This window comes from Vulpes vulpes, chromosome X (assembly GCF_048418805.1).
Source record: "Vulpes vulpes isolate BD-2025 chromosome X, VulVul3, whole genome shotgun sequence".
NCBI classification, from domain to species: domain Eukaryota; kingdom Metazoa; phylum Chordata; class Mammalia; order Carnivora; family Canidae; genus Vulpes; species Vulpes vulpes.
The window spans coordinates 26,230,901-26,256,923 of NC_132796.1; the positions used below are offsets into that span (position 1 = coordinate 26,230,901).

At 40.9% G+C, this 26,023-nt stretch overlaps 1 protein-coding gene across 11 annotated transcripts in view; it reads right to left on the bottom strand.

Moving 5' to 3' along the window:
• Nucleotides 1–2,934: 2,934 nt before the first annotated feature.
• Nucleotides 2,935–26,023, bottom strand: part of DMD (dystrophin) — a 2,426,617-nt gene continuing 2,403,528 nt past the window's right edge. For 6 of the 11 annotated variants that reach the window (XM_072743155.1, XM_072743156.1, XM_072743161.1 and 3 more), the window contains 3 exons: nucleotides 18,619–18,711; nucleotides 10,196–10,227; nucleotides 2,935–5,519 (listed from right to left, as the gene is read on the bottom strand). In XM_072743155.1, the coding sequence (XP_072599256.1) occupies nucleotides 5,508–5,519; nucleotides 10,196–10,227; nucleotides 18,619–18,711 (137 nt within the window). In that variant the 3' untranslated portion in view covers nucleotides 2,935–5,507. The remainder of the gene's footprint in view (nucleotides 5,520–10,195; nucleotides 10,228–18,618; nucleotides 18,712–26,023) is intronic. The other 5 variants (XM_072743160.1, XM_072743158.1, XM_072743157.1 and 2 more) reach the window with 1 other exon arrangement.

Consider the following 26,023-nt stretch of genomic DNA (forward strand, 5'->3'; position numbering starts at 1 on the left):
TTGCCATCTTAACTGAAACTCCCTGAAAGTGTGCCTATTTTACACAGATCATTGACATTAATACATATGAAAATAATAAGATTTTCCAAGTGAACCTAAAGGCTTAAGAATAATTAGGTTGGGATCCCTGGGTGGCGCAGCGGTTTAGCGCCTGCCTTTGGCCCAGGGCGCGATCCTGGAGACCCGGGATCGAATCCCACATCAGGCTCCCGGTGCATGGAGCCTGCTTCTCCCTCTGCCTGTGTCTCTGCCTCTCTCTCTCTCTCTCACTGTGTGCCTATCATAAATAAATAAAAATTAAAAAAAAAAAGAATAATTAGGTTTTAAAATGTATACCAAGTGGAGAAATCACCTTTACCAGGGTATAAAGTTAACATCACCAAGAATGGGACAGACCATCATAACATGCCTCCTGCTATGATGTGCTGAGGACACATCATCACTTGTGTCCTATTCCTGCCAAAAACACATACCCTGAATCTAATCATAAAGGGCATAAGAGACAAACCAAAATGGAGGCACATCTTACAAAGTCACTGGCTCATACTCTTAAAATATGTCAAAGTCTTTGAAGACAAAGAAAGGCAGAGAAACCATTCCAGATCAAAGAAGATTAGAGACAGGACTAAATGTCATGAGATCGTGAATTAGATCCAAGACCAGATCAGGGAAACACATGTAACTAGGAAAGACCCTGCAAACTGACAACATTTGGATATGGCTGTGTAGATGTTATCTTTACTGCTGTTTCTTTATTTTGATAATTTTCATGTAGTTATGCAAGAGAATGTTCTAGTTTTCAGAAAATTTTCCTGAAATATTTAAATATAAAGGGGCATGATGTCTGAAAATTCTCAAAATAGTTTAGGAAGAAAATAGACTCTATATGGAAGGAAAACGTAAATGGTGCAATATGCAGTTTTTGAATGTGGATAAAGGGCACATATGGGTTCTTTGTGCTCTTCTCACAATGTTTTTGTGAGCTCGAATTATCTCCTAGAAGAGCTAAAACTCGATCCTGTATATGTATAAAATATGCACAAATACATAGGTATAGAATTTAAGCCTCACGTTACTATATGTAATCTTTGCTGCTGTATAAGAAAGCCACTCTCAAACATCCCCAAACTTCTCTCTCTCTCTCTCTCTCTCTCTTACACACACACACACACACACAATATTGTTTATTATGGAAAGTCTGAGTGTAGTTGTTCTCATGTTATCAAATAAATACATGAGATCACAACACTCTGCTGTCCATGGAGTGATGGGGAATGTGTCTGTGGTTCCTCTAGTGGTCATACTACTGTGGGAAAGAGTTCCATTCATGTCCTTGCTACCCTTAATTTGAAGGAAAGTCTTTGCAAGTGTGCCACTGCTCATGTTTGTATTCATTCCACCATCAGAGTGTTGCAGATTCAGGGAAATCCCATCACAGCTCCATAGGACACATCCATGCGTCTTGGTGCGTTGCCCTAAACACACGTTTTGCTTGCCAGTGCACCGTCTGCACCGGCTTGATCCATTTTACATTTTAACTGAAATAATTGCCTCCCCTCCAACCTGTGCCAAGTGTGGAATGGAAAGCCAAACCCTGCCTCGGAGTCCTCCACACACGGTTGTGGCAGGCATGGGGAAGTGTTGTATTCCTTGGTTACCTAGCATCCTCCCATCCAGCTAGTCTGAGTGTCTCTAACAAAGGTGGGTTTGGGGAATGGCAGGAGGGAATACATGATGGATTGAAATAGGACAAAAAGTAGTCTTGGAGCATGTGGACTTCAGGGGTGATCTTTCCAATCAGTAGTTGTTTGGGCGGGCATCATCAGCCCACTTTCAGAAAGCAAGCAGGTGATATTCCTAGCAGGGATGCCATACTCCCTTAGTCTTATTCTTAATGAGTTGACCCTCTCCTACTGTTTTCAGAGTCACTAGAATAGGTTTTACCTCATGGACTTGGCAATTTCTTTGGACCCCTGGCATGTGAACACAGTTGGGGAACTCCTCTCCATGATCTTGGTTGGAGGCAAAGATACCCCCCCCCCTTAGGGGAGCCAACATGCCTACTCCTGTCCTTCCCTCCTCGGCAGTTGGGACAGAAGCAAAGCAGGACGGGAGCGTGAGGATCTCTCTCTGGTCCTGATCATGACTTGTGTGTGGTAGGGCTATCCTCCCCAGAACCAGTTGTGAGGTATCCTTTTAGGTGAGACTTGTATTGCTCAGATTGCCCCTTAGATTTGGTGTTACAAACAATAACAGAAGTGATGAATTCTCTTGAGAAGCAAGTGTAAATTGAATACTGGCTAATTCATCTACTTGTGATTACTAAAACAGGAAACCAAATAAGCACTGTGACTACTGCTGCACCAAAATGATCTCCCAAGCTCCACACATGGCTTGCCACCTGTAATCCAGAAATCTCACCTGTAGGAACATGTCTCACAGATAAGATTTTTGCACGAGGGACATGATGACAGGGAAGATGTGCAGTATAGTTTGTCACAGGAAGAGATATAAAACAACCCACATGTCCCACCAAAGAGGACAGCTTAAGTAATATCCCACTAACACCCACTGGACTATTATGCAGCTATAAAAAAGGATGAGAAAACCTTTTATGTATTGAGATGGAAATATCTATTTGGATAGGATTAAGAGTGGCTGGATCTCTGGAGTTCATTCTCAACCAGGTGCATAGAAAACTATGTCTCAGGTGTAATAAAAGGACAAAAGGCAGAACATGTGTTTGTAATTGCTTTCATGATCACAACCATTTGGAAGGAGACGCAGAAATTAACATTTGCTCATAGGCCAGTGTGGATGATGTGGGAAGTGGGAGTATTTTCAGCACTTGGATTTCTCGATTTTTTTTTACTTGTCAACCATATGAATGTATTACATAGTTAAAAATCAAAAACAAAGTACTGTACTCAACACTTTTTTTTTGTAACATAACTGCGTGCTTTATTGAGATACACAGTAAAGCAGTAATATAATACAATAGTAAGGCATATATTTGGTGAAGTCTGATATGTTGTGAAAATGCAGTAAAACTGAAGTTTAAAAAAATAATTAGTAAATGTTACAGTGTTGGTGTTAAAACACAATATATTATGATACTCAAGAACCCAGTACCTGAAAACAATGACAGAACATGCCACGTGATGTTTATGCTTCAGTTACATTATGATTTACAGTTTAATACTTGGTGGTTATAAAGAACACGAAATAATGTCCAAATTATGCTTAAAACGTAGCAATAAAGCTCTCAATTTTTATTCAAATATTTTGACAGACTCACTCCAGAACTAATGTCTAAAAGATAAAATGAAAAGATTAAAATAAAATTATGCACGCTATTTACCTCTGCTTTTAGAATGAAACTTAAAACTGCTTAGTAGGAAGTAACACAACCCCTTGTTTTAAATCATGGTTAAAAAAAAATCTGCGGGGAAAGAAAAAGTCCAGTGTCACATAAAGGAGAAAAAATGCAAGACTAAAACCAAATCTTCATGTCATTCTGTTACCTTAGAGCTTTGGGTTTTCCTTTGGAAATGACAGTGGGGGAAAAAATGGAGAAAAATGTTCACATGAAGGACAAGTAGTGAAGCTGTGAAATCAGGTGTGCACGATTATTAGGAACACCCCAAAACCAAAGTGAGGTAGAAATAGCATGAGAAGCCATGTTGGATGTTAATTATTATTAATAAAATAATAGACAAAACCCACTCTGCAAAAGTTAATGATACTTGATCTAAGAGGTAACAGATTTGCAAAATAATAGGTCACATGGTGATTTCTAGTGAATGAATGAATGAAAACAAATGAAAGGCCAAGAAGATGATAGAGTAAAGCTTGTTCCTACCAGTTAGTCCTCTTGGGTTATTCTCTTTTTGAACAATGTTTGTATCTCTAACCTTCCTCACCCACCAGCAAGGGTTTGGAGTACCCTTTGGAACATGTGAATCCATCTACCTTCCCCCTTTACAAACCTGTGTGGAATTAGTTGTAGAGAAATGTGAAGTAGGGAAACACAGTTCATGGGCTTCTGGGTAGATATTTACCAGGAGCACACCATGATGAGGCTGTCTTACACACCTTCCCAAGGGTTATTTTAAATGAAGTCTTGTGGCATTTAAAAACTCCTTGCAATAGGGGAAAAATCTAAAAAAAAAAAAAAAAAAAAAAGCAGCAATAAAGCAAGAAAGCAAAACCCCCTCAAATGCCCACTGCTATTTCACTGTGAGGAGAGGGAAGTGATTTTGTTGTAATTCCAAAGATCTCCATGTATGGTTATGAACATTCATCCAATCCTTTACTTGAAGAGTGACCCCCCTCCCTCCCAGGGATTGGCTGGGAGTCCACAGCCCTCCAGCCCTACTAGAAAGTCCTCCTCACTGTCTGGGAGTTAAAAATGTCTTCTGATGTCGTGACTTCCACTGAAGCATCATTAAATGTAGATCGTGGCATTGCCAGCAGCAGGAAGCTGAATGTATCAACCCATGGATTACTCTGACACAGTAAGTCCTGTGTATTCATTCGTATGTCCCTTTTAAAAGATTCAATAGCGTAGCTGTCAGTGGAAAGTTTCAAATGAGAAACATCTGGAGCCCCAGACAATGTTTTAGTGTGGTAGTTGCCTCCTGGTTTCAGGCTCCAGGGAAAATTCATTCTAGACCAAGCAGGTAAGCCTGGACGACCAGAAGCAATCTCTTGCCATTAGGAAGTGGCCAGATCATTTGACCAAGAAATTTCAAAGGTCTCTAGAAATTCAGATCTATTTCTCTATATACCTACAGTATTTACATACTTCTAGACATATAGATGCATAAAGCGAAAACCCACAGCCAGTTCCACTCAGTCACCAATTCCTAAAAGAGCCATATGAAGTAGTCATTTGGTGGTGTTAGAGGAAGTCCTATCTTTAATATGCCAGAAAAGAAAAAAAAAACCATGAATTTCATGTGGATATCACACTAAAACGATGCAAAACAATGCGCTGCCTCAAAGTGTGTGTGTGTGTGTGTGTGTGTGTGTGTCTGTGTGTGTGTTTTTAGGGGTTTTTATAAACAACTTTTTTTTTTATAAAGCACACTTTAGTTTACAATCTTTCTTTATAACTGTTATAAATTTTTAAACAACCCAAAATGCGTTCCATATAAAGAAATGGCAAGTTATTTAGCTATCAAGATTTTACATGTAGTTTTCTTATAACTTTTTTGTACAATTGCATAGACGTGTGAAACCTGCCATTGTTAACAAAACAATAACAGACTTAGAAACTACTGAAATCTACAGTATAGTACCACTACGCTTCACAAAAATATAGATTTGTTTTTTTTTTCTTGTAAACTCTTACTGTCTAATCCTCTTTGTTGTATGAATATTATAAAAACCATGCGGGAATCAGGAGTTGTAAAACATTTATTCTGCCCCTTCTTCATCTGTCATGACTGAAACTAAGGACTCCATCGCTCTGCCCAAATCATCTGCCAAGTGGAAAAGGCTTCCTACATTGTGTCCTGGAAGACAAAGAGAAAGAGAGACTTGACACTAGGTGCAGACAGCGTCACCCCGACTCTTCGCCGACTGGGAAGTCCTTCCCCACTTCTAGGTGAAGACAACACAGAAGCTGCACCGAGGGTCTACACAACAGGATTTGATCGTTCACCAGTTTCCAGGAAGAAGCAAAGCCTTGTTAAGAAGCCATTCCACGTTGTTAGTATCAGCTTAATACCGGATCGGGCTACTGTGGTCATTTCGGTGGAAAAGTGTCAGAGAGTGTGCTCATCTTCCCCGTGGAAACATCTAGCCAGAGGTTTCCACGGACAAGCACGAGATTCCCATTGTAACAGGACTATTTCATAATGGGATGGACCTTCCCCACCTTGTTGTGGGGGATGTACTTATTGTGCCCTTGTACTCAAATCCCGGGATTATCAAGCCACTCCCACCACAACTACCCCCACTGCCAGCACCACTGTGTATTGCCATCACCATTATCACCGCTGCCACCATGACTATGACACGGGAGCTTCATTTCCATGCCCTTTCAAGCCACCGGCTCACTTCTAAGGCTATGGTGGAGGAGACTCTTCTCTCTCTGCTTTTACTTGAATTGCAAAACAAACTCTTGAATCGACCTTTTTGTATACTAACATTTGAATTTGGAAGCTTCCTAAGAAAAACCAGTTTTTCATTGCAAGTTGCTCCAGAGCCTAATTACAATATGACCCACACGTACAGCATGGATTTGGGAATCCGGTGAATCCATTTTGGTACCCTTCCTAAATGGGGGTTAACTATCAGAAGAGCCTTTTAATAATAATGTGACATGACCTCGCACTGATCCCCCAGCATGGAGCACAAAAGCAGCACAATGTCCCAGGTACTCTGTGGCAAAATTCAGATCTACAGCAAGATAATTTGAGACCTACTTTATGACTTGCCTTTTCCTATATGTCCCATATTTTTATATGGCTAATTTTAATTCCTGGACATTACTAAATCATTCTCCTCCTGGAGTACTGCCTTTGGAACTAAAAATGCTTTATGAGGCTATTACTACCTTGCCATGTATCAACTTTACGGATTCTCATAATTGTTAAAATCCCCGTAAAAATCAAAGATAGACTAGGGCAGGAATTCTGGTTATTTACTTCAAGAGACCTAGCGTTTTTCAGTACATGAGAGAGAGGGTCTGAAGAGGATTCAGAGGCAGGCACTTACCCAGTGATGGCACCAGATCAAGTGAAGACTTTACTAAAAGTTTAACACCCTTCAGGTGATCACGTTGGTAAATCTCGTTGAGCTTTATCAATGCAAAGAGTTTCAGTGAGAACGAGTTCCGTTTTAAAAAATCACGTTGGATTTTGGTTGAGATGGCCAATATAAAAACCTGAACAAAGCAGGTGTGCTACTCAGAGAGTAGGCCAGGAGTGTGGCAGCCCTCAGGGAAGAATCGAAACCATATTTGGCTTTTCTAAACCATAAAAACCACCAGAGGACCCAGTGGGTTCTTTGCTGTTCCTTACAGCTTAGAGCAACAATATATACCTGATGCCACCAGGCTAAAGGGTTTCCTTTGTATCTGGTTTTGACTGCCTAGCAACCCTGGGAGCTCTCTCCGATTATTCGTGTGTAACCAAAAACGAGTGGACTACCTGCAAATTTTTAATTACTTGTAGTCTTAGTAGCTATTAATGAAGCCAGTAAAAACAAAACCCAAGACCCTTACAACTTGATACCTGAACAGAATTCAAATTATTTCTCCTTGTCCACTACCTGTCGCACAGTCTACCAGGGAGGTAGAAAATGTATTACCGTAAACCGAACAGAAAGAACTCATTTTTCCCATTGGCTTATTGACAATAATCAAAAGGTGCCTGTTTTAGCCTGCGTGCTAGGGAACGTAGACTGCGGTTGGAAAGTGAATGCATTTATAGATTAAAGAGCCGAGTGGTGCTTCTACTTCTTGAAAAGGTGTTCAGTTACTATCTGAGGGGAAAATTCTTGAGACTCTCCAGAGGCATCATTTCTAGGGGTATCTGCTATTTAAAAAGTAACTAGCTGACAGAAAGGTTCATTACTCTTAATCCACCACACAGCCTCCCGGAAAATGTTAGGTGGCCTTTAACTTGCCTGGACAGTTTTCAATGTTCACCAATGACCTCATGGCTGTCTCTGCTAGAAAAAAGAAGAACGTCCGGAGTCACCTCGCCGTATCTGTAGTATGCCTTTGGTTACTTTATTTACAAATGCCTGTTTCACCAGAATAATGATTGCAATGTTTTTCATGGAGGTTTTCATTAGAAACCAGGAAAAAAATTTCTATCTCTTTGACAAAATACTGCCCCAGCGAATCGTAACTCAATCCACCAGAGGCATAAAATTGCAGTGTGATATGGATACAGAAAACAGATTTGTATCCTGGTTCTATTATCCATGTGTGTAAGGGAGAACATTAGTGAGGCCATTAATTTTACCTGACAGATTTTTCTAAAGTCAAAATTAAAATCTCACACTATGAACGTGAGAGGCACTGAAAAGCAGGCCGGATTTTAGGCATTTGCAATCAGCCTCAGGCACAAGTTGACATAAAAATGTGTCTCCAGAAAGTATTAATTCAATCCACTCTTAAGCAAGGACTGTTGAACACAAAGGCACCATGCATTGAACATTAGAGCAGTTGTATGTTTTTCCAAGTTGGCGCTAAACGCAACACATTTAGTCTCACAGGCCACCACTGCCTGAGGGAGTTGTTTTCTGCAGTGATTGGAATTGAGACTTCCTGGCAGAGAGCCAAGGTCTCAATAGCAATCTGGCACTCTTTTTAAAAAATTTTTTTTTTTTAAATTTTTTTAAAATACAGTTCCCAAATAAATGGTTAGCATTCACTTGTCCACAGCAAAGCTGGAGTACCGCAGGAAAATTCGTGTTTTTCTTCTCCATAATTTCATCTTTGAAAAGCTATCTGATCTACTGTACCTTGGAGGTAATTTTTATAACAATAAAAAAAAATCACTTTGATCCTCGGGGTTTCTGGAAACGCTATCTGATGGCAAGGCGGCTCAGGTAGTAAAGTTTCCGAATGCCTCCGTGGCTTGAATGATACACGTGCTGGCCTGCCTTAAGATTTCGTTTATGAGAGAAACATGTTCAGGGTGGTCAAAATTCAGGTGCAGCTTTTTATAACACGTTAAGAGAAATTGTAAGGGGCACTTACCATAAGAATGAACCCAAGAAGCCTCACGTAAGAAGTACGTGAGCCAGGCAAACCGTCAGGAGCATTCATTGCTTCACCAATTGAGGTTTCCTCTGTTTCTCCTCCCAGCCTACCCCCCTCAAACCCCCACCAAGACCCCAGTGTCCCAAGCCTTGATAGAGAACACTGGGACAGACACACTGAAGGATCATTAAATTCGTTAGACTTGCGTGGCATGGTGTTGGCAGACTTTCCAGTAGGACTCCTTCTGTTTAAATGAATCAGAGACTACTCTCGTCTAGCCTGTTGCTAAGGATCTTCTCATATGACAACTGTCGTCCTGTCCAACCTGTCTCCCAGAATAATATGTTATGGCGGCCCATGGAAGAGCTTTCCTTTGCACATCGTTCACGCTAAGCTCTTGGTAAGGACAAGCTTGTTTCATTTGGGCTGTCACTTGACACTCTGCCACCCACTAGTCCTGTGATTAGGTAACTGAACGTTCAGAAAGTATTTCTGATAAAAGTATGCAAGTTTTCCCTGAAAAATCTTACACCACATTCAGTGATAATACTGTATTCTACCCCTTTGAGCCCATAAATAGGCACTTAAAAAAAACCCTCAAGACTCCAACGATCAATTTTTATCCCTCACTGGTTTATGGTCTATCTGGTTCCAAAGGCCAAGTGAAAACAGTGAGCTTTCCAAAGGGCTAGTTGACCTGACGTGAGCCTGTCCAACACCATTTTCTCAGGTGGCGATTCAGCCGAAGAGTGGGGCTCTGGACCCTGACTGGCTGGATTCAAATTCTGGCTCTGTCGCCTTGAACACACTGCTTGCTCTCTCACTGACTCAGTTTCCTTGTTTGTAAAATGGGGTTAATAAGAGTACCTACCTCATAGGTTTGGCATGAAGATTACATCATGAAAAAGATGATAAGTGCTTACAACAGTGCTTGGCACAGTAAGTGCTCAAAAAAAAAAAAAAACAAAAAACAAAAACATGTTAGCTAGAGTGGGAAAAGAGTATAGGAATGAGGAAAAAAAGAAAACAAAAACAAAATGAGGTCATTCCAGAAGAATAAAAGACCCAGGGCACTGGCAGAAAATGCTAGGGTCCTGAAAATGCATAGAGACTTTAGTGCTCCTCAGTTCTGTTCAAGGCTAAATTTATGTTGAGGATTCTGTTTGTGTTACAAATGGCAACAGATGATGAACTGCAGGATCCGACCTAGGGATTATCAAGGCTTGCCATTTTATGGAGATTCCTGCTCCCCCAACCCCTGGTCCTGTCGTCATGGTGATGACAATGGCGATGAACATTTGAAGAATGTTCCTCATGAGCTGCAAGTGGAGAGGTGACTACCGTCCTTACATGATGACACATGTAGTACATACATGCGCGTGCACACACACAATTCTTACAAAAACGCCAAACATAGAAAGCGCGATGAGACACACAGAAGCCGTGGCTGTGAGCCTGAATCTCACTAACCTCTCTCATTGGCTTCCCAGGGGTATTTCTTCCTTTAATAATGGAGAGAGGAAGAGGCAGAGATATCAGAAAGGAAAAAAATGCATAAATATACAATTTCATACCAATTTTGCTGCTTTTACCAAACAAATGTTGAGATGACAATTCATTTATTCCCTTCTGAAAAAAAAAAAAAAAAACAACAACCAGAAACAAAAAGAAAAAAAAAACCCGAAAGACACATCCAGTCAAATAACCTTTACATACACTTAAAATCAGTGTAAACAGATAACACGATCCAGGAGACATAACTTACAGAATCCATAGAGTTCATGTGTTCAAGGGGATGAAAGCTGGCACAGTGTAGGATCTGACAAATTAAGCATTGTTTTTCAAGGACAGCTTTAGAACCTCAAGCAAAACGTCCCCAAATCTCAATCTCTTCACTCTCAACAATACACTGAAACCTAAGCAGGAGCTGACTGTGTGTGTGCCAGAAGTCGGCACCCCAAATGCGAGGTGAAACACCACCAAGGCGAGACTGCATCCCCTTGGGAGAATTCATTCTATCTGGTAGAAGCTGAGCATGCCCATGATGAGACCGGGACATTTGAGAAAATAGAAAAAACAAGGGGGAAGGAAATGAGCCCCACTAACGGGCAAGCCACAGAGCCAGATGTAGGAATGAACCCCCAACTTCCTCCTACTAATTCAACAGATACCAGGAGCCTTGAGATCCGAGGGCTAACGACCCACTGGCATTGTTTTAGAGGACCCTCCATCTGTATGCGTTTATTTTTGAAAAGCAGGTCCTGGTCAAGTTTTCTGTGATTATATTTGGACAGAAAATGAGGCACCTCTGATCATACCTAGCATGTCTGGGGCTTGCAAGTTCCTCTTATCACCAGGGCCTTCGAGTGAAATATTGGTTTTCAGACTCTGATTATGAGCAGTGGGACACTTCCTGAGACAATCTTAGGTGAAACCCCAGGATTTAGAGCAGATAAAAGCAGAGCTGTGAGAGACCCTGTACAGCATCTCCTTTCCCTGCCAGGGCCCCCCATGCTCAGCAGCTGCAAACACTAAAGCACCTTGGAACCGTGCGAGGACTACTCATCCAGACCAAAGAAGTATGGAGCTACTCTTCGAAATCTTTCAAAACTCAAGTTCACGGTCTAAACTTCTAGTATACATTGAAAGTTTTTCTAAGTAGGACTCTTCCTCCCTCCCTTGTTTCCTTCCTTCTGAATTTTCCCAAGTGAGTCAGAGATTTCTTATAAGTATAAAAACCGCAGGAGTGCCTGGGTGGCTCAGTTGGTTGAGCATCCCACTCTTGGTTTCGGCCCAGGTCATGATCTCAGGGTCCTGGGATTGATCCCCGAGTTAGGCTCCATGCCCGGCATGGGGTCTGCTTGGGACTTCTCTTTCCTCTCCCTCTGGCCAGCCCCCCTTCTCTCTCTCTCAAATAAATAAAATTTTTTAAAAGTATAAAAACTGCATGCTTGATCATGCAAGTGTGGTCAAGATATACATAACATTCCTCAAACCAGGGAAGAGGAGAAAAAGGGGTACTGGCTTCTCACTTGTGGGTGTTGCCAGGGGTAGGTCCATACCAGATAAAAAAGGGGAAGGAGGAGAACAACATTCATTCTTGACAGCTCGATGAATCCCAGCATGAATTACATAGCCATCCCTTTCGACTCCTTTATCAAGTCTTTTTTTCATCTTTGTATTTTGTGGTTATACTCTCTGGTAGTAGAATTCATTCTATTCCCCTATAAGACTGAGATCCTTGAGGCCAGGGCCCATATATCATTTACCCATCCCCTCTCTCTCCAATACCTCCTATTCCTCGACACTATGAGTATCTGACGAATGCTGGTTGAACTGAATTAGGAAGGTAGCCACTAAATCATGGTCAAGAGTCTTTGGTGTTTTTGGCACCTTGGCCTTGCCTGTTACCCTTTAACTTGTGTGCCAAGGGCTGGTAACTTGTGCTGGCTTTCACTTTGGTCTACTTTTAAAAACTTAAGAGCTTCAGGAAGGAGTGTTGTTAGAAAGCAATAGGATTTAGTTTCAGGATGTAATTATGGTTCCCAGAGTGATAAAGGTTACATATCTTTATTCAACACCAAGCCATATTCAGAGCTCAGTATCCACTGACCACTGCCAAATAGGCAGCAAATGACTTGGGTTTTGTTTCGGGTACTTCTTCAGAAACCATGTTTCATGTACAGTGGACCTTCCAGAGCTATGTTAATCCTAGTCTCTTTCAAAATCTGCTCCCATCCCTTGGTACCAATGTGCTCATTACCATAGTACCAAAGGAAGTTGCGCTTTTTTGTTTAAAGAAGGTTAAAACAATAGATCTTTTATACTGTATCAGACTAGTTTCTGCACTGACAAAATAGAGGCTATTTGGTTGTGCCACTTAAGAAAATTCTTTACCAGTAAAATAAATGCAAGTGCCACATAAGTCTTATTTCATAAATACATTCTTTGGAAATGAGTTTCCTTAGACCTTCACTTAGGGTGTCCATCTGGCAATGTGGTATGTTGTCAGGAAATGAATCAAGAGAAGAAGGAAATATGCTGGGGGAGTCTTGTGTCTGAATAAAAGGCTTGGTCAAGTCTGGAGATGTCCAGTTTCCTCAGGCAGTATGAACTTGAGATGACTCATTATTCTGGGTTAGAATCTCAGGACATTACTGTTTTGGGGTGGGGGGTAACTTTAGCTTCCTAATTTTAGTTCACTAACTGTTTGAAAAAGTTAAGGAACAATGAATCCCTTTTTATGATTTCTATTTTATCACAAGTGACAGAAGAGTCAAATGGTCATACTTCAAATACTGCAACATGTATGATCTCTGGTGAACATGGACATAAATACACAAATCAATTCAAAAGTACAGCTTTGTTGAGCTGAGAGCGGATCAGCACCAGAAAGTGTGTGACTGCATATACAGAATGAGCTAGAATGGACCACAGTAGCGTAAAGCAGGGGTTGGCAAACTTTCTGTGTAAAGGGCCAGACAGTAAACATTTTAGGCTTTCCAAGCCCCACAGTCTCTGTAACAGTTGTTCAACTTTGCCACAACTACTCCCATGCTGGAGTGAAAAAGCAACCATAGACAATATGTCAATGAATGGGTGTAGCTATGTTCTAGTAAGACTTTATTTATAAAAACAGGTAGTGGGCCAGATGTGGCTCCTGGACTATAGTTTGTTGGCCCCTGGTGTAAAGGCTAAGAGCTCAAAATTTATGGAAGCTGAGGAAACAGAGTGGTGCCTGAAAGGGGATGCGTGATCTTATCTTCATGCTGCTCTTCCATAAAAGAACCACAGACAAGACTCGAATTTTAGAAGATGGCAGGTTTTGCGCAGCTGCTGGGTGGCTAATTTAGAGACATTTACCAGAATGTATGTGGGCTTTATGGAGGGGTGGGTAATATGAGAGAGGATGGCATGGATGTTAGGGATAAAAATAATACGGCACAGGTCAGTAGGTAAGACATTGTACCTATTGTATGCAGTAGAAATACCTGCATAGCACCGTTAACTGTGTTTTAAATTGTCTTATTGCACTAAAAACTTATCTTGGATCCTACTGATCACTAATTAGTATACAGTGGCACCTCATTTTTAGAGAAGCCAATACCATACCACTGATGAGGGAAGCCTTTCTTTCGTAAATGCACGTACATATAAAAATACCTTTGTTAGAATGCAAAATGATCAGACATATGGACAAATCACTTAAATTGTTTATTTTTAAATTATGTTTGTTGTACATTCTACTCATGTACTGTTCCTAGAGAATAATGGTGGAGATTTAGAAAGTGCCTTATAGTAGATAATGATTTTTATTACAGTGGAATTCCAATTCTACATATACTTCTAGACAGAGGGATACATTACTGGTAGATAAATAGATTAGAAATTGGCTAACGTTCTGTGTCTAATATACGCCGAGCCACTGAAATCCCTCAAAGTGGTTGTGAATAACTGTGTCTAGAGGTTAATCATGAAAGGTATGATCACAAGGCTAAACACGCGCACATTCACACTGTGAACACCCCGCAATTTATAGCGGCTATTATGCAGGACAGTGTCGGCTAGCAGTTTTTCACCAGGAGGAGGAGCATGCAACCCCTTTGTTAATTTGGGTAACAGTTTAGCAAGGCCAGTGAGATAAGATCAGGGGCTTAATTTAACTTGCCAAATGGCCATGAACAAGGCACTTCTGGCTTCCAGGGACTTTTAGTGAAAATGCAAGGTGAAGATTAGCAAGTACCTTAACGCTTGAGCCTGATGTCAAGACTGTGGCAACTGGTAACAAAAAAGTTGTACATTTAAAATGCAAAACTCCCCTATCTATATACTTTGCATTTGTGAAAAGCGTAATATTTTATTTAAAAAGTCTTTTCCTCTGTGGGCAATTACCTAGCAGGGTTAAGTAAACCATGAGGTGGTATTTAATAGCACATTTCCACTAAATGTCAGACCTCTGGCTCTGACATCTGTTTTGAGTTACTCAAACAGCTGTCCGAAACAGCTGCAGCAACTGTGAACTTCATTCTTCCTTACACAGCAATGGGAACATGGGTGGCAGACTTAGATTAAAAGCACAATGTCCTCCAATATACTAGGCGGGGCTTGGCAGAAACTTCCATGGTGAATCTTTTGAAATGTAATTTTTTTTTTTTTTTTTAAAAAAAGATGTGTACCTGGGCAAGGAAAACCAAAATCAGTTAGATCGGTATTTTTTTTAAACCACTGGATCTGAAAATCATTTTAGTGGGTTGCAACCAGCATTTTATTTTTGAATTAATAAAACAGAGGAATAATTCAACAGAGTGAATTAATTGTAGCATAGGAAATGTTGCTTCACGAATCTTAAGTTTCTGATCTTTGTATGTGTATGTGACTAGACACATACATGGGTGGTATATATATACATGGTGGGTGTATACAACACGTGCATACACACACACATCCAATGTATTTTATACCCTTAATCCAGTTTGAGATGTAAAATGTTTCTCTTAGTATGGATAATGGTCACAGGGTCCAAAGCCACTGTTTGAGGGGTCAGAAATGCTAAGGACCCTTCTATTTGGGATAGTCTGTAAGCCTGAGATGTTAAGATTCAAAATTTTCTGCTTTATATCAACCTAACATACCTCCTGATTGGTAAGATGCTCCCACTAAACCCTACCATGTATATATTTTCCATTCTACTTTTACTATGATGAAACTTTTTATCCATTTGAATTTGAGGAGAAAAAGGGGTGATATTGTGATTTAGAATTAAGAAATAGGTATTAGGTCTTAATCCCCCCTTCAGGGCATGGAACTCCTAAAACCTTTGGAATTTCCTGTGAAGAGAGGCATGGAGATATCTTTTGTTATGTTAATAAGACAAGTCTTGGAAAAACCATACTTATTTATGCTTAGGGGCTGGGTACCAGGGGAGCCCACCCTGGGCTTAGAGGGTTGGAACTTTGAGCCCTACCTCCTGACTTCAGGGGCGAGAATGGGAGTGGGGGCTGGAGACTGAGTTTGATCCCCAGTGGCCAGTGATTGAATCAAATGCATCTATGTAATGAGGCCTCCCTAAAAACCCAGAAGGACTGGGTGGGAAGAGCTTCTGGGTTGGTGAACACCCGTAGGTGCTAGGAAGAGAACGCACCTGGAGGGAGCATGGCCCCCTCTCCCCATACTGCGCCCTGTTCATCTCTTCCATCTGGCTCTTCCTGAGTTCTATCCTTTCATAATACCCTATGATCTGGTAAGGAAAACATTTCTGAGTTCTGCAAGCCACTGTAGGAAATTTATCGAACCCAAGAAGGGGGTTGTTGGCACCTCTAAGTCTACAGCAGGTGGGTCAGAAGCCCAGGTGATAAACTGGACTTGGACCTGGTCTCTGAAGTGAAGTGGGGGTGGTTTTGGGGAGCTTCACCCTCATGATGTGGGATCTGATGCTCTCTCTGGGTAGATGGGGTCTGAGATGAGCTGAATTCTAGGATACCCAGCTGGTGTCAGAATTGCTTGGTGCTGTGGGAAGAACCCCCCACACATAGGAATTGGGTGCAGAAGAGAAAGGGCCGAGTTTGGCAGGAAGTGGTGAAAAAAAGTCAAGGTCACAGAAATGATAGCATCACAGAAAGAACAGCCAGATCCTGATTGTCTTCCTCAGGAAAATAAATGACTTCTCTCGGGCCAGCAGCCTCCTACTGAGTAAGTAGGAACTTAGTTCGTGAAATCGGCCAGACAAAGCCTCATCCCCTACTTGAGAACTCAAATTAGCACTTGGGCAGGTATGCTTCTGTCAGCACGATTTAGCGAATGCCATCCAGGGGGGCCTGCAGCTCCCCCAGCTTCCATACAAGCACATGAACACCATACGAATAAATTTAACATCAGAGATGCCAACTGCCAAATATATCAGAAGAAGTCTGTTTCTCTTCTTCTAGGAGACTTCTTCCCTACATGTGGTATGCAGCTTCAGAGACTAAAAGGGGGATGCAGGGAGAGGGTGCAAAGGACTTCCCCTTACAGATCATCAGGATGGGTCAGAGGCCCAGTACAAAAAGGCTGCCTGAAGGGAAGTGGAGCCATGAGCGCTGCTGCAGCCTCTTGTGTGCTACGCTCTGGTTGTTTAGGTGGAAAGGAGAGGCCAGGGCATCGCTGCAGCAGCCACTCACTTCCTGCCAAGCAGATGCACAAACTTGCAGTTTAAGGGCCTGGGACAAGGTATCCATCTGTGACCTTCAAGGGCTAGGTTGGGGTCACCGAAATGTGTGCTACATGGGGGGCCCAAAGTTGTAGCCATGTAATCTTGAAGACCCTTGCTGTGCCTAGGGGGAACCCTTCCTATTTAAGTCAAAGGGTGCTTCTGGGGTTCATGTCCTGGACCTCCCCATCATGGCACTACCACTACACTGTAATGGGAACTCTGGAGGTCGGCCTCCTCAGTGGCCCATAACCACCTGGAAGGCAAGGAAGTGGGCACTACTTTGCATCCTTAACGCCTCCACTGGCACATAGTAGGTGCTTGTAAAAACTGACAGGATCAAGGGGAAAGCATGTGATTTACATCAGACTGGCGCGTAGCCTTCTCATGAACCACGGCATCCAGGTAGAGGAGACAGCCGCCGAGGGTCGTGATGGAGACAAGGGTGGCAGGTGGGGGACGTGGGGGTGGAGGGAGGACAGAGAAGATGCTTATGTGTTAAAATCAACACATCAGAGGCACTCAGCAGTGAAAAGATGGCTGGTGCAGATATTTAAAATTAGCTTCCCTGATGGTTCCTTAGCAACGCTCTAGCAGAACGGTACTGCTTTTAATGTGCACCACACAGTGTTCACTCGTACATCAAATAGCTAGGAAACGGCCATTGTCAGCTGACTCTGAACAGAAAGATAGGAAAAACGCATGACTCCAAACATTCTCCTCATTGCTCTTATGGAGAGGAGCAAATAGCCAGACTCTCAGCTGCCCTTCCCTCCAGGGCTGCCCATTAGAGGTGCCAATCATTGGCCACAAAGACTTGTGTTCTCCCCTTTGGCTTGTCTAGGTTTTCCCTCCATTTGCTTACAGGTGGCTGCTGCCATTCTTTTTATTCACCAAAGGGAGGTGGGTTAGTGACTCCGTTTTAGGTCAGAGCGATAAGCTAAAATACTCCAAAATGCTACAATTGGAGCGAGACCTCCTTGGATAAATTAAGACATCTGAAGCTCATACTGGCTAGTGGGAAAAGCTGGCAGGGTGAAATGCTGCTTTTATATGAGGGGAAAAATACCCAAGGTCAGAGTGATGGTGGGAAATAAGGGCCTTAATATTATGAATGTCTTTCTTTGCAAAGATCATATTCCATCTATGGCAGTGAAACCAACCCCGATAGACTAGGATACAGAGATTTAATTGTACCTATATTTAAATAATGGGGTGTAGGACACAATTTTTAAATATAAAGGCATCAGATTGGAAGTCTGAGTACCCGCCACTGCTGTATACTCGGCACATTCTGGATTTCACCGTATGGCGTGGTAACTGTCTGTCCCTGGCAGAGGTGCCATCAGGGCATGAATTTCCTTGTCTGTCAAAGTCACAGCATCCTTGCTCTTAAGGAAAGCCTCTCTCATCATTAACTCTTCAGATTAATGTGCAAAGAGGAAATGACTGAGTCAGTACTCTGATTTCTAGAGGTTTCTCGATTCTACGGGTGTCCGAATTCAACTGGAAGCCCAAACCAGTCAGTTTAGTCATCTGTAGCAGAACTCCACCCTGAAAACTACTCACTTCTCACAGTGACCCCCCTCACCCCATTTTGGCACTCCATCAGCATGTTTAAACACGGAAAATACACAGGCCAGTTGCATGTGGAAATGGGAGGCCTGATTCCAGCAGGTGTGAGTGACCTGCACGCCCTGGAGCTTACCTCTGGAACTAGGGAAGGAGTGGTTGAGCTGCTCCATCACTTCCTCTAACCCTGTGCTTGTGTCCTGGGGAGGGCTGAGCAGGTCTTCCTCGCCTTAATGGAAGCAAGCACAAAGAATGGCATGTTACATGTCTGGCAAACATAGATAGCAGAGCAAAAGCCCATGATCCCATGTAAAGAGTCATTATGAATTCATTTCCACTTGCTCAGAAGTAACATAAATAAAGATAACCCTGGAAGGCCGAATAATTAGGGGATGACTTGTTCAAGGGAAGAAGAATCCCATGTAGGGCTGTGTCTAGATCCTTGTCTTTGGAGAAGATAGCGGTTTCTCTACTTGGAAGGTAAGATAAAATCAACATGTCTTAGGCCCCATTAGTAAATGTGAACCATTTTTAAAAAAAGATTTTATTTATTTATTATGAGAAACACACAGAGAGAGGCAGAGACATAGGCAGAGGGAGCAGACTCCCTGAAGGGAGCACGATGAAGGACTCGATCTCAGGACTCCGGGATCATGACCTGAGCTGAAGGCAGACACTCAACCACTGAGCCACCCAGGTGCTCCCATTTTTCTTGGTAATAAAAGAACAATTAGCCACTTACAGGGTCTCTTCAATACAAAAGGAAGTAGGTGATGTTTTGCATTCATCTGATGAAGGTAAGGAAGAGGTAGAGACATGGAGGTGTTTCCCCCACTCTCTCCTTTGCCACTTAACCAAAAAGATAAAATACAGGTACTTCTGAAGCCTAATGGGATTGGGAAATATTTAATGTCCTAAGGACCGTGGCTATGGGGGTTCTGCGGAATAATGGTTCCCTTCCACTCTGTTACATGGGACAACTTTATCATCATGGTTTTGGAGGCTTACGAAGGGGAAGCTTTTGTTGGTTTTGAGAATTTGTCTACGTGAGGGGAGAAGGAGGTTTTGGATGAAAAGGAGTTCAGGGATGGATGGTCCTCTTCTGGGAATAGGAGTCCACTTGTAGATTCTGTTGATCTGTGAGTCTCTGCTGATGATTCATTTGGTACAGAAATACACAGCTCAAATAGCATTTGCAGTAAAGGACAGATTTCTTCATTGAAAACAAAATTACTATGAACTTTGAAGGTTTTTGGAAACTAATTTTTTATATTAACTTCAAGCTTTATTTGTTCAGTATATTGTCACGTCTGTCAAAAACAAGACATTGCTTTGGCAAATCAGTGGCAATGAATGTGCTTACGGACAACCTCAGGTTCACGTCTGGCTTGGAAATGACTAGGCAGCCAGTGACTTAATGACCTAAGTACGCTCGTCATTTCCTTTCATCTGTACCACTTGGATTTCCATCTATGATTACAGTCCTGAATTTATTATTAAGTTTTTGTCTTGTTTTTTAGGGTGTAAGCTAATAGGATCCTTGACGTGATGTTCATCATTAAGACAAAATCACATCCTAGGTGGAGAGAAGGCCAAATATCATTATTATAGTGGAGGGCTTACGGACCTAGGATAGAAAGAAAATCTCTCCTTCTGTGAGTCTCAAGGTAACATACCATAGAAAACCTCTTTCAAATACTAAGGACAGGAAATAAGTGCTGAAAAATTAAGATCACAAGATGGAAAAAGAAGTGGTATCTACCTACCAATCTACACACCCACAAACACACACACATGACTTACTTATATTTATGCCCCTAGAAATGAAAAAATCAAATAAAGCACCTTTAGTTTCTTTTTACTTGTGAGTTTAAACCATCATTATCTGATGAGGATGGAGTGAATGAAATATCGCCAGGAGGAACAGAATCCTCACAACTGCAGGGATGATTACATCTCTTTGTTCCATTATGGATGCAAATTTTGCCAAGTTGTGGAACATGAGGCATTTTTAATGGCAGTAAGTCTGCTTTAGCAATAGTATGCCTTGCAGAATAAATCAGAACCAACAGAGACATTCATGAGCAACCATGTTAAAATTTCTGACAGTTTAATTACATCATACTGGAGCTCTAGGAACTGAATTGTAGTGTGTTAAGATTCAAACACAGTTCAGTGACGCGACTGGCATTCCTCTCCCTGAATTATTTCAAGGATCAAATTTTAAAGCATAAACCTAATGATGTCAACCAAGTTCATCTTTATAGATAAACTATCATCTGTAAGTCTCAAATATAAGCATCTAAGTGCAAATATAGAGTTGGTTTGCCTTAATGGAAGTGTTTCATGACAGCAATGAAAGTAGCCATTCAAACATTTTCTGAGTGCCGATCACATCCTACATAGTACACACATGAGTCAAGAATAATCCTGTTTTCTCCTTTTCTTAAGATTTTCTAAGTAAAAAAGTCCTTTGGGTTTAATCTCCTTTTAAGAATCAAAATCAGTTATCACATGTATCCACGAGTAGAGGTGAATCAACGCTGAAAAATGCTTAATGGTCGATATTTTCTGTGTCAATTATACTGGAAATGTCTAAACTGCTAAATGACACCTGACATTCAAGCAACACTGCTGGACTCTTTGATACTGAACTGGATTTTAAATGTCTAAAAAAGTAGCCATACAGATTTAAAAAACACTAAGATTAGCTTACTTATAAAAACACTCACCAGGAGCTCACTGTATGTCCAGGCACCGTTCTGAGTGCTGGGGATATAGCAATAAACAAAGAAGCCCCATATCCATGTAACTTACATTCTTATGGAGGCCCATAGTCTAAACAAACAAGTAAGTTATAGAAGTATGTCAGGTGCTGATAACCCTTCAGAAGAGAGGATGAGCAAAGAATCTTCCGAATGGGGAGTCTTGGAAGCTTTTATTGACGAGGTACAGTGGGGCAAAAACTAAGTCCATGAGGGTGTGACCCATGTATACAGAGAACAGCAAATGGAAAGACTTTGAGAAGGCAGTATGACTGGCTTGCTCAAACACCAAGGAGGTTAGTGTAGACAGTACAGAGTGGCCAGGTACTGGGGAGAGTTTGCTTCCCTGGCCCAGGAATTTGGACCTGGTTATGTGACCTGTTTGGCCAATGGAATGTTAGCAGATACAAACAGAGGTTTGTAATGTCCTTGGGTGGTTGGGTTTGTCCTCTTGTGCTTAGTGCAATAAGGAGCACATTGCCCAGAGAGCCTGCTGATCCAAGAAGGATGATACAAGGTGGAACACACCTGAACCCAACCTATAACCTGGAGTCAAGCCTAGATGAGCTGCAGCAGAACTCCAGCCAACCAAAGGATGCGCAAATGTGAAATCCATAACCAGGGAATTTTGTAATTGTCACACAGGAATAGGTGACTGATTCTTTCTCTTGTAAGACATCAATATTTATGGGTTTTCTAATCACATACTGATGTGTAACTACAACAGGCAACCCAGAAGTGTATTTACTCTAACAGTACCTGTAACCACAAATCTACCCCCTTGTCCAGCAAAAAAGCCATTTATTTAATAAAATATCCAGTCCCAACTATACACACAGGAATCTGGCCAGCCCTTATTCCTACTTCACTGCCTGCTCAAACAGTATATTGCTAATGGTCAAGGGATCTCATACTTAAGTTAATGACGGTACTTTAACATTCGTACTTCAATTAGATTCTACTCCAAGGTGATTCCCACAGACATGCCAAAAAAAAAAATCCTTTTTTAATTATTAGCTATAGCCTCCACAGCTTGTCTGAAGTTAGTTCAACAAAATGACTGAAACATTTAAAAAAAGGAATGTTTCAAAATAAGACAGGATCAAGTTAAAATAGTACACTGATGCAGCATAACAGGAGATGCTGCTCAGTGAAGAAAAAAGTGTGATGACTCCATTTCATCTGAGAAAAAAAGAAATGCAGTGGTTTGCTGTGGACAAGATATTCTTTAAGGTCTTCTGAAACTCACCATGGTTTTAGGTTTACTTGAAGCGACAATACCCTATCTGATCAATTCGCGTTCCACAACTGAAAAGATAATGGTTCTACTTGCTTAAAAAGTGACTTCAGGGGTGCCTGGGTGGCTCTGTTGGTTAAGCATCTGACTCTTGATTTTGGTTCGGGTCATGATCTTAGGGTCATGACATTGAGCCCTGCATCAGGCTCCACTCTGGGCATGGAGCCTGCTTAAAACTCTCTCTCTCCCTCTGCTCCCCTTCCACACTTGCATACATGTGCGTGTCCTCTCTCTCTCTATCAAAAAAAAAAAAAAAGTGACTTCAGCCAGAACCAATGTAGCCTATGCTGAAAGAACCCCCAAATCCTTATTCTTGTGATTTGCTGACACCTAAGCAAACTACTTTCTCTTTATGAAATAGGAGCTATGTCTTAGAAAATTATTTTGTCTTAAAAGGAAGGACTGTATATAAGCTACTATACCCATTATTTTTCTTTGGATTACTAATCTAAATCATATTGTGTGTGTTTTTTTAAAATATTTTATTTATTTATTCATGAGAAACACAGAGAGGGAGAGAGAGAGAGAGACAGAGAGAGAGAGAGAGAAAGAGAGAGAGAGAGAGAAAGAGAGGCAGAGACACAGGCAGAGGGAGAAGCAGGCCCCATGCAGGGAGCCTGACGTGGGACTTGATCCCGGGTCTCCAAGATCACGCCCTGGACTGAAAGCAGCACTAAACCGCTGAGCCACCCGGGCTGCCCTCATATTGTGTTTTGAATCAGTTTCCAAAATGATATATAATTATCTATTCTAACTTTCCTGCCCTTCTCCAGCTTTTCAAAAGAAAAAGAAATTATCCAGCATTTGATATTTAGCTTTAATCACTTTTTAAAAATTATGCTTCAAGGTAGCTGGTTTCAATTTTACATAAAATTGCTTTGTGTAAGTTTTTAAATATATCTTGGTATCCAGTGATGATGCTGATGATTGGCCAGTCAACGTTTGAAGGATGATGAAAGATAATGAAATTAGTAGTCAATAGTCTTTTGAATTTATTTTTATTGACATACAACGTTCTATTAGTTTTAAGTGTGCAACATAATGATTTGAAATATGCATATATTGCAAATCAATGACTACAATAAGTAGAGTTAACATTCACCACCCAAATAGCTATATATATATTTTTCTGGTGAGGAGAACTTTTAAGATTTACTCACCTAGCCACTTTCAAATCTACAATACAGTATTGCTGACTATAGTCTCCATGCTGTACATTACCTCCCCCAAATTACTTATAAATTAAAGTCTCTATCTTTTGGTCACCTTCACCCATTTTGCTCACTCCCTGCCTATGGCCATCACTAATTGGATTCTCTGTGTCTATGAGTTTCCCTTTTTTTTTTTTTTATAGAGTTCACATATAAGTGATGGGATATATTTATCATTCTCTAACTTATTTCAGTTAGCATCATGTCCTCAGGGTTCACTCATGTTGTCACAAATGGCAGGATTTTTTTCTCTGATGGCCTCATATTTTACTGAATATATATATATATATATATATATATATATATATATCACAGTATCTTTATCCATTTCTGTCATTGGACACTAAGGCTGATGCCATGTCTTGGCTATAATAAATAATGCTGTGGTGAACATGGGAGTGCAGATACCGTTTTGAGAATAGTGGTTATGCTTTCTTCAGAGAAGTACCTAGAACTGGAATTACTGGATCATGTGGTACTTCAGCTTTTAATTTTTTTTTGAGGAACCTCCATACCATTTTCCATAGTGGCTGCACCAATTTACATTCTTCCAACAATGCCCAAGAGTTCCCTTTTCTCCACATGCTCACCAACCCGGTATCTCTTGTCTTTTTGATAATGGCCATTGTAACAGGCTCTTTCGCCTATTTTAAAATCAGATTTTTCCCCATTGATTTGTGGGAGTTCTTCATATGTTTTTTTGTTTTTTTTTTTAAGATGATGGTCAAACATTTTGAAAGTATCAGAGGAGATGAATTTCATTTTTTTTAATTTTTATTTATTTATTTATTTATGATAGTCACAGAGAGAGAGAGAGAGAGGCAGAGACATAGGCAGAGGGAGAAGCAGGCTCCATGCACCGGGAGCCCGACGTGGGATTCGATCCCGGATCTCCAGGATCGCGCCCTGGGCCAAAGGCAAGCGCTAAACCGCTGCGCCACCCAGGGATCCCTCTTCATATGTTTTGGGTAATAATCTCTTAACAGATATAGGATTTTCAAATGTTTTTTCTCATTCTATAGATTGCCCTTTTTGCTGATGGTGTCTTTTGCTATGCAGAACGTTTTCAGTTTAACATAGTCCTACTCATTTATTTTTGCTTGTTACCTTTGCTTTTGGTGTTAAATCTAAAATGTCATTGCAGAGATGGATGGTAAGGAGCTTACCCCCATGTTGTCCTCTAAGAATTCTATGGTTTCAGGTTGTACGTTCAAGTCTTTATCTTGAGTTTTGTGTATGGTATAAAACTGTGATCTAGTTTCATTCTTTTGCATGTTTTCCCAACACCATTCATTGAAGAGACCATCTTTTCCCCATTGTTTATTATTAACTCCTCTGTTGTAAATAAATTGGTTATATATGCTCGGGTTTATTTCTGGACTTTCTTTTCTGTCCTGTTGATGTTTCTGTTTGTTTTTAATGTCGATACCACATTGTTTGGACTAATAGGGCTTTGTAATATAGTTTGAGATCAGGAAGCATGATGCCTCCAGCTTTGTTCTTCTTTCTCAAGATTGCTTTGGCTATTGGCAGTCTTCTGTGCTTCCAGACCCATTTTAGCTGTGAAAAATGCCATTGGAATTTTGATAGGGATTGCATTACCCTGTAGATTGCTTTGGGTAGGATGGACATTTTAACAATATTCTTCTAATCCATGAGCACAAAATATCTTTCCATTTTTTTGCATCTTCTTCAAATTCTTTTATTAATGTCTGATAATTTTCACTATACAGGTCTTTCACTACTGTAATTAAATGTATTCCCAGGCATTTTATTTTTTTCGACGTAAATGGGATTTGTCTTAATTTCTCTTTCTGATAGTTCATTATTATAGAAGCAACAGATTTCTGTATATTGATTGTGTATCCTGCAACTTTACTGAACTCATTTATTCTAACAGTTTTTTGGTGGAGTCTATGGGATTTTTTGTATATAAAATACTTCATCTGTAAATTAAGATAATTTTTCTTCCTTTATTATTTGGATGCCTTGTATTTCTTTTTGTTATGGGATAGTTGTGGCTAGGACTTCCAGGACTATGTCGACTCAAAGAGGCGAGAGTGGGCATTCTGGTCTTGTTCCCGATCTTAGAAGAATAGCTTTCGGTTTTTCACTGTGGAGTATGATATTAGCTGTGGGCTTGTTATATATGGCTGCTATGATGTTGATGTATGCTCCCTCTGTGCCCACTTTGAGTTTTTATCATGGATGAATGTTGTATTTTGTCAAATGCTTTTTCTTCCTCTACTGAGATGATTAGAGATGATT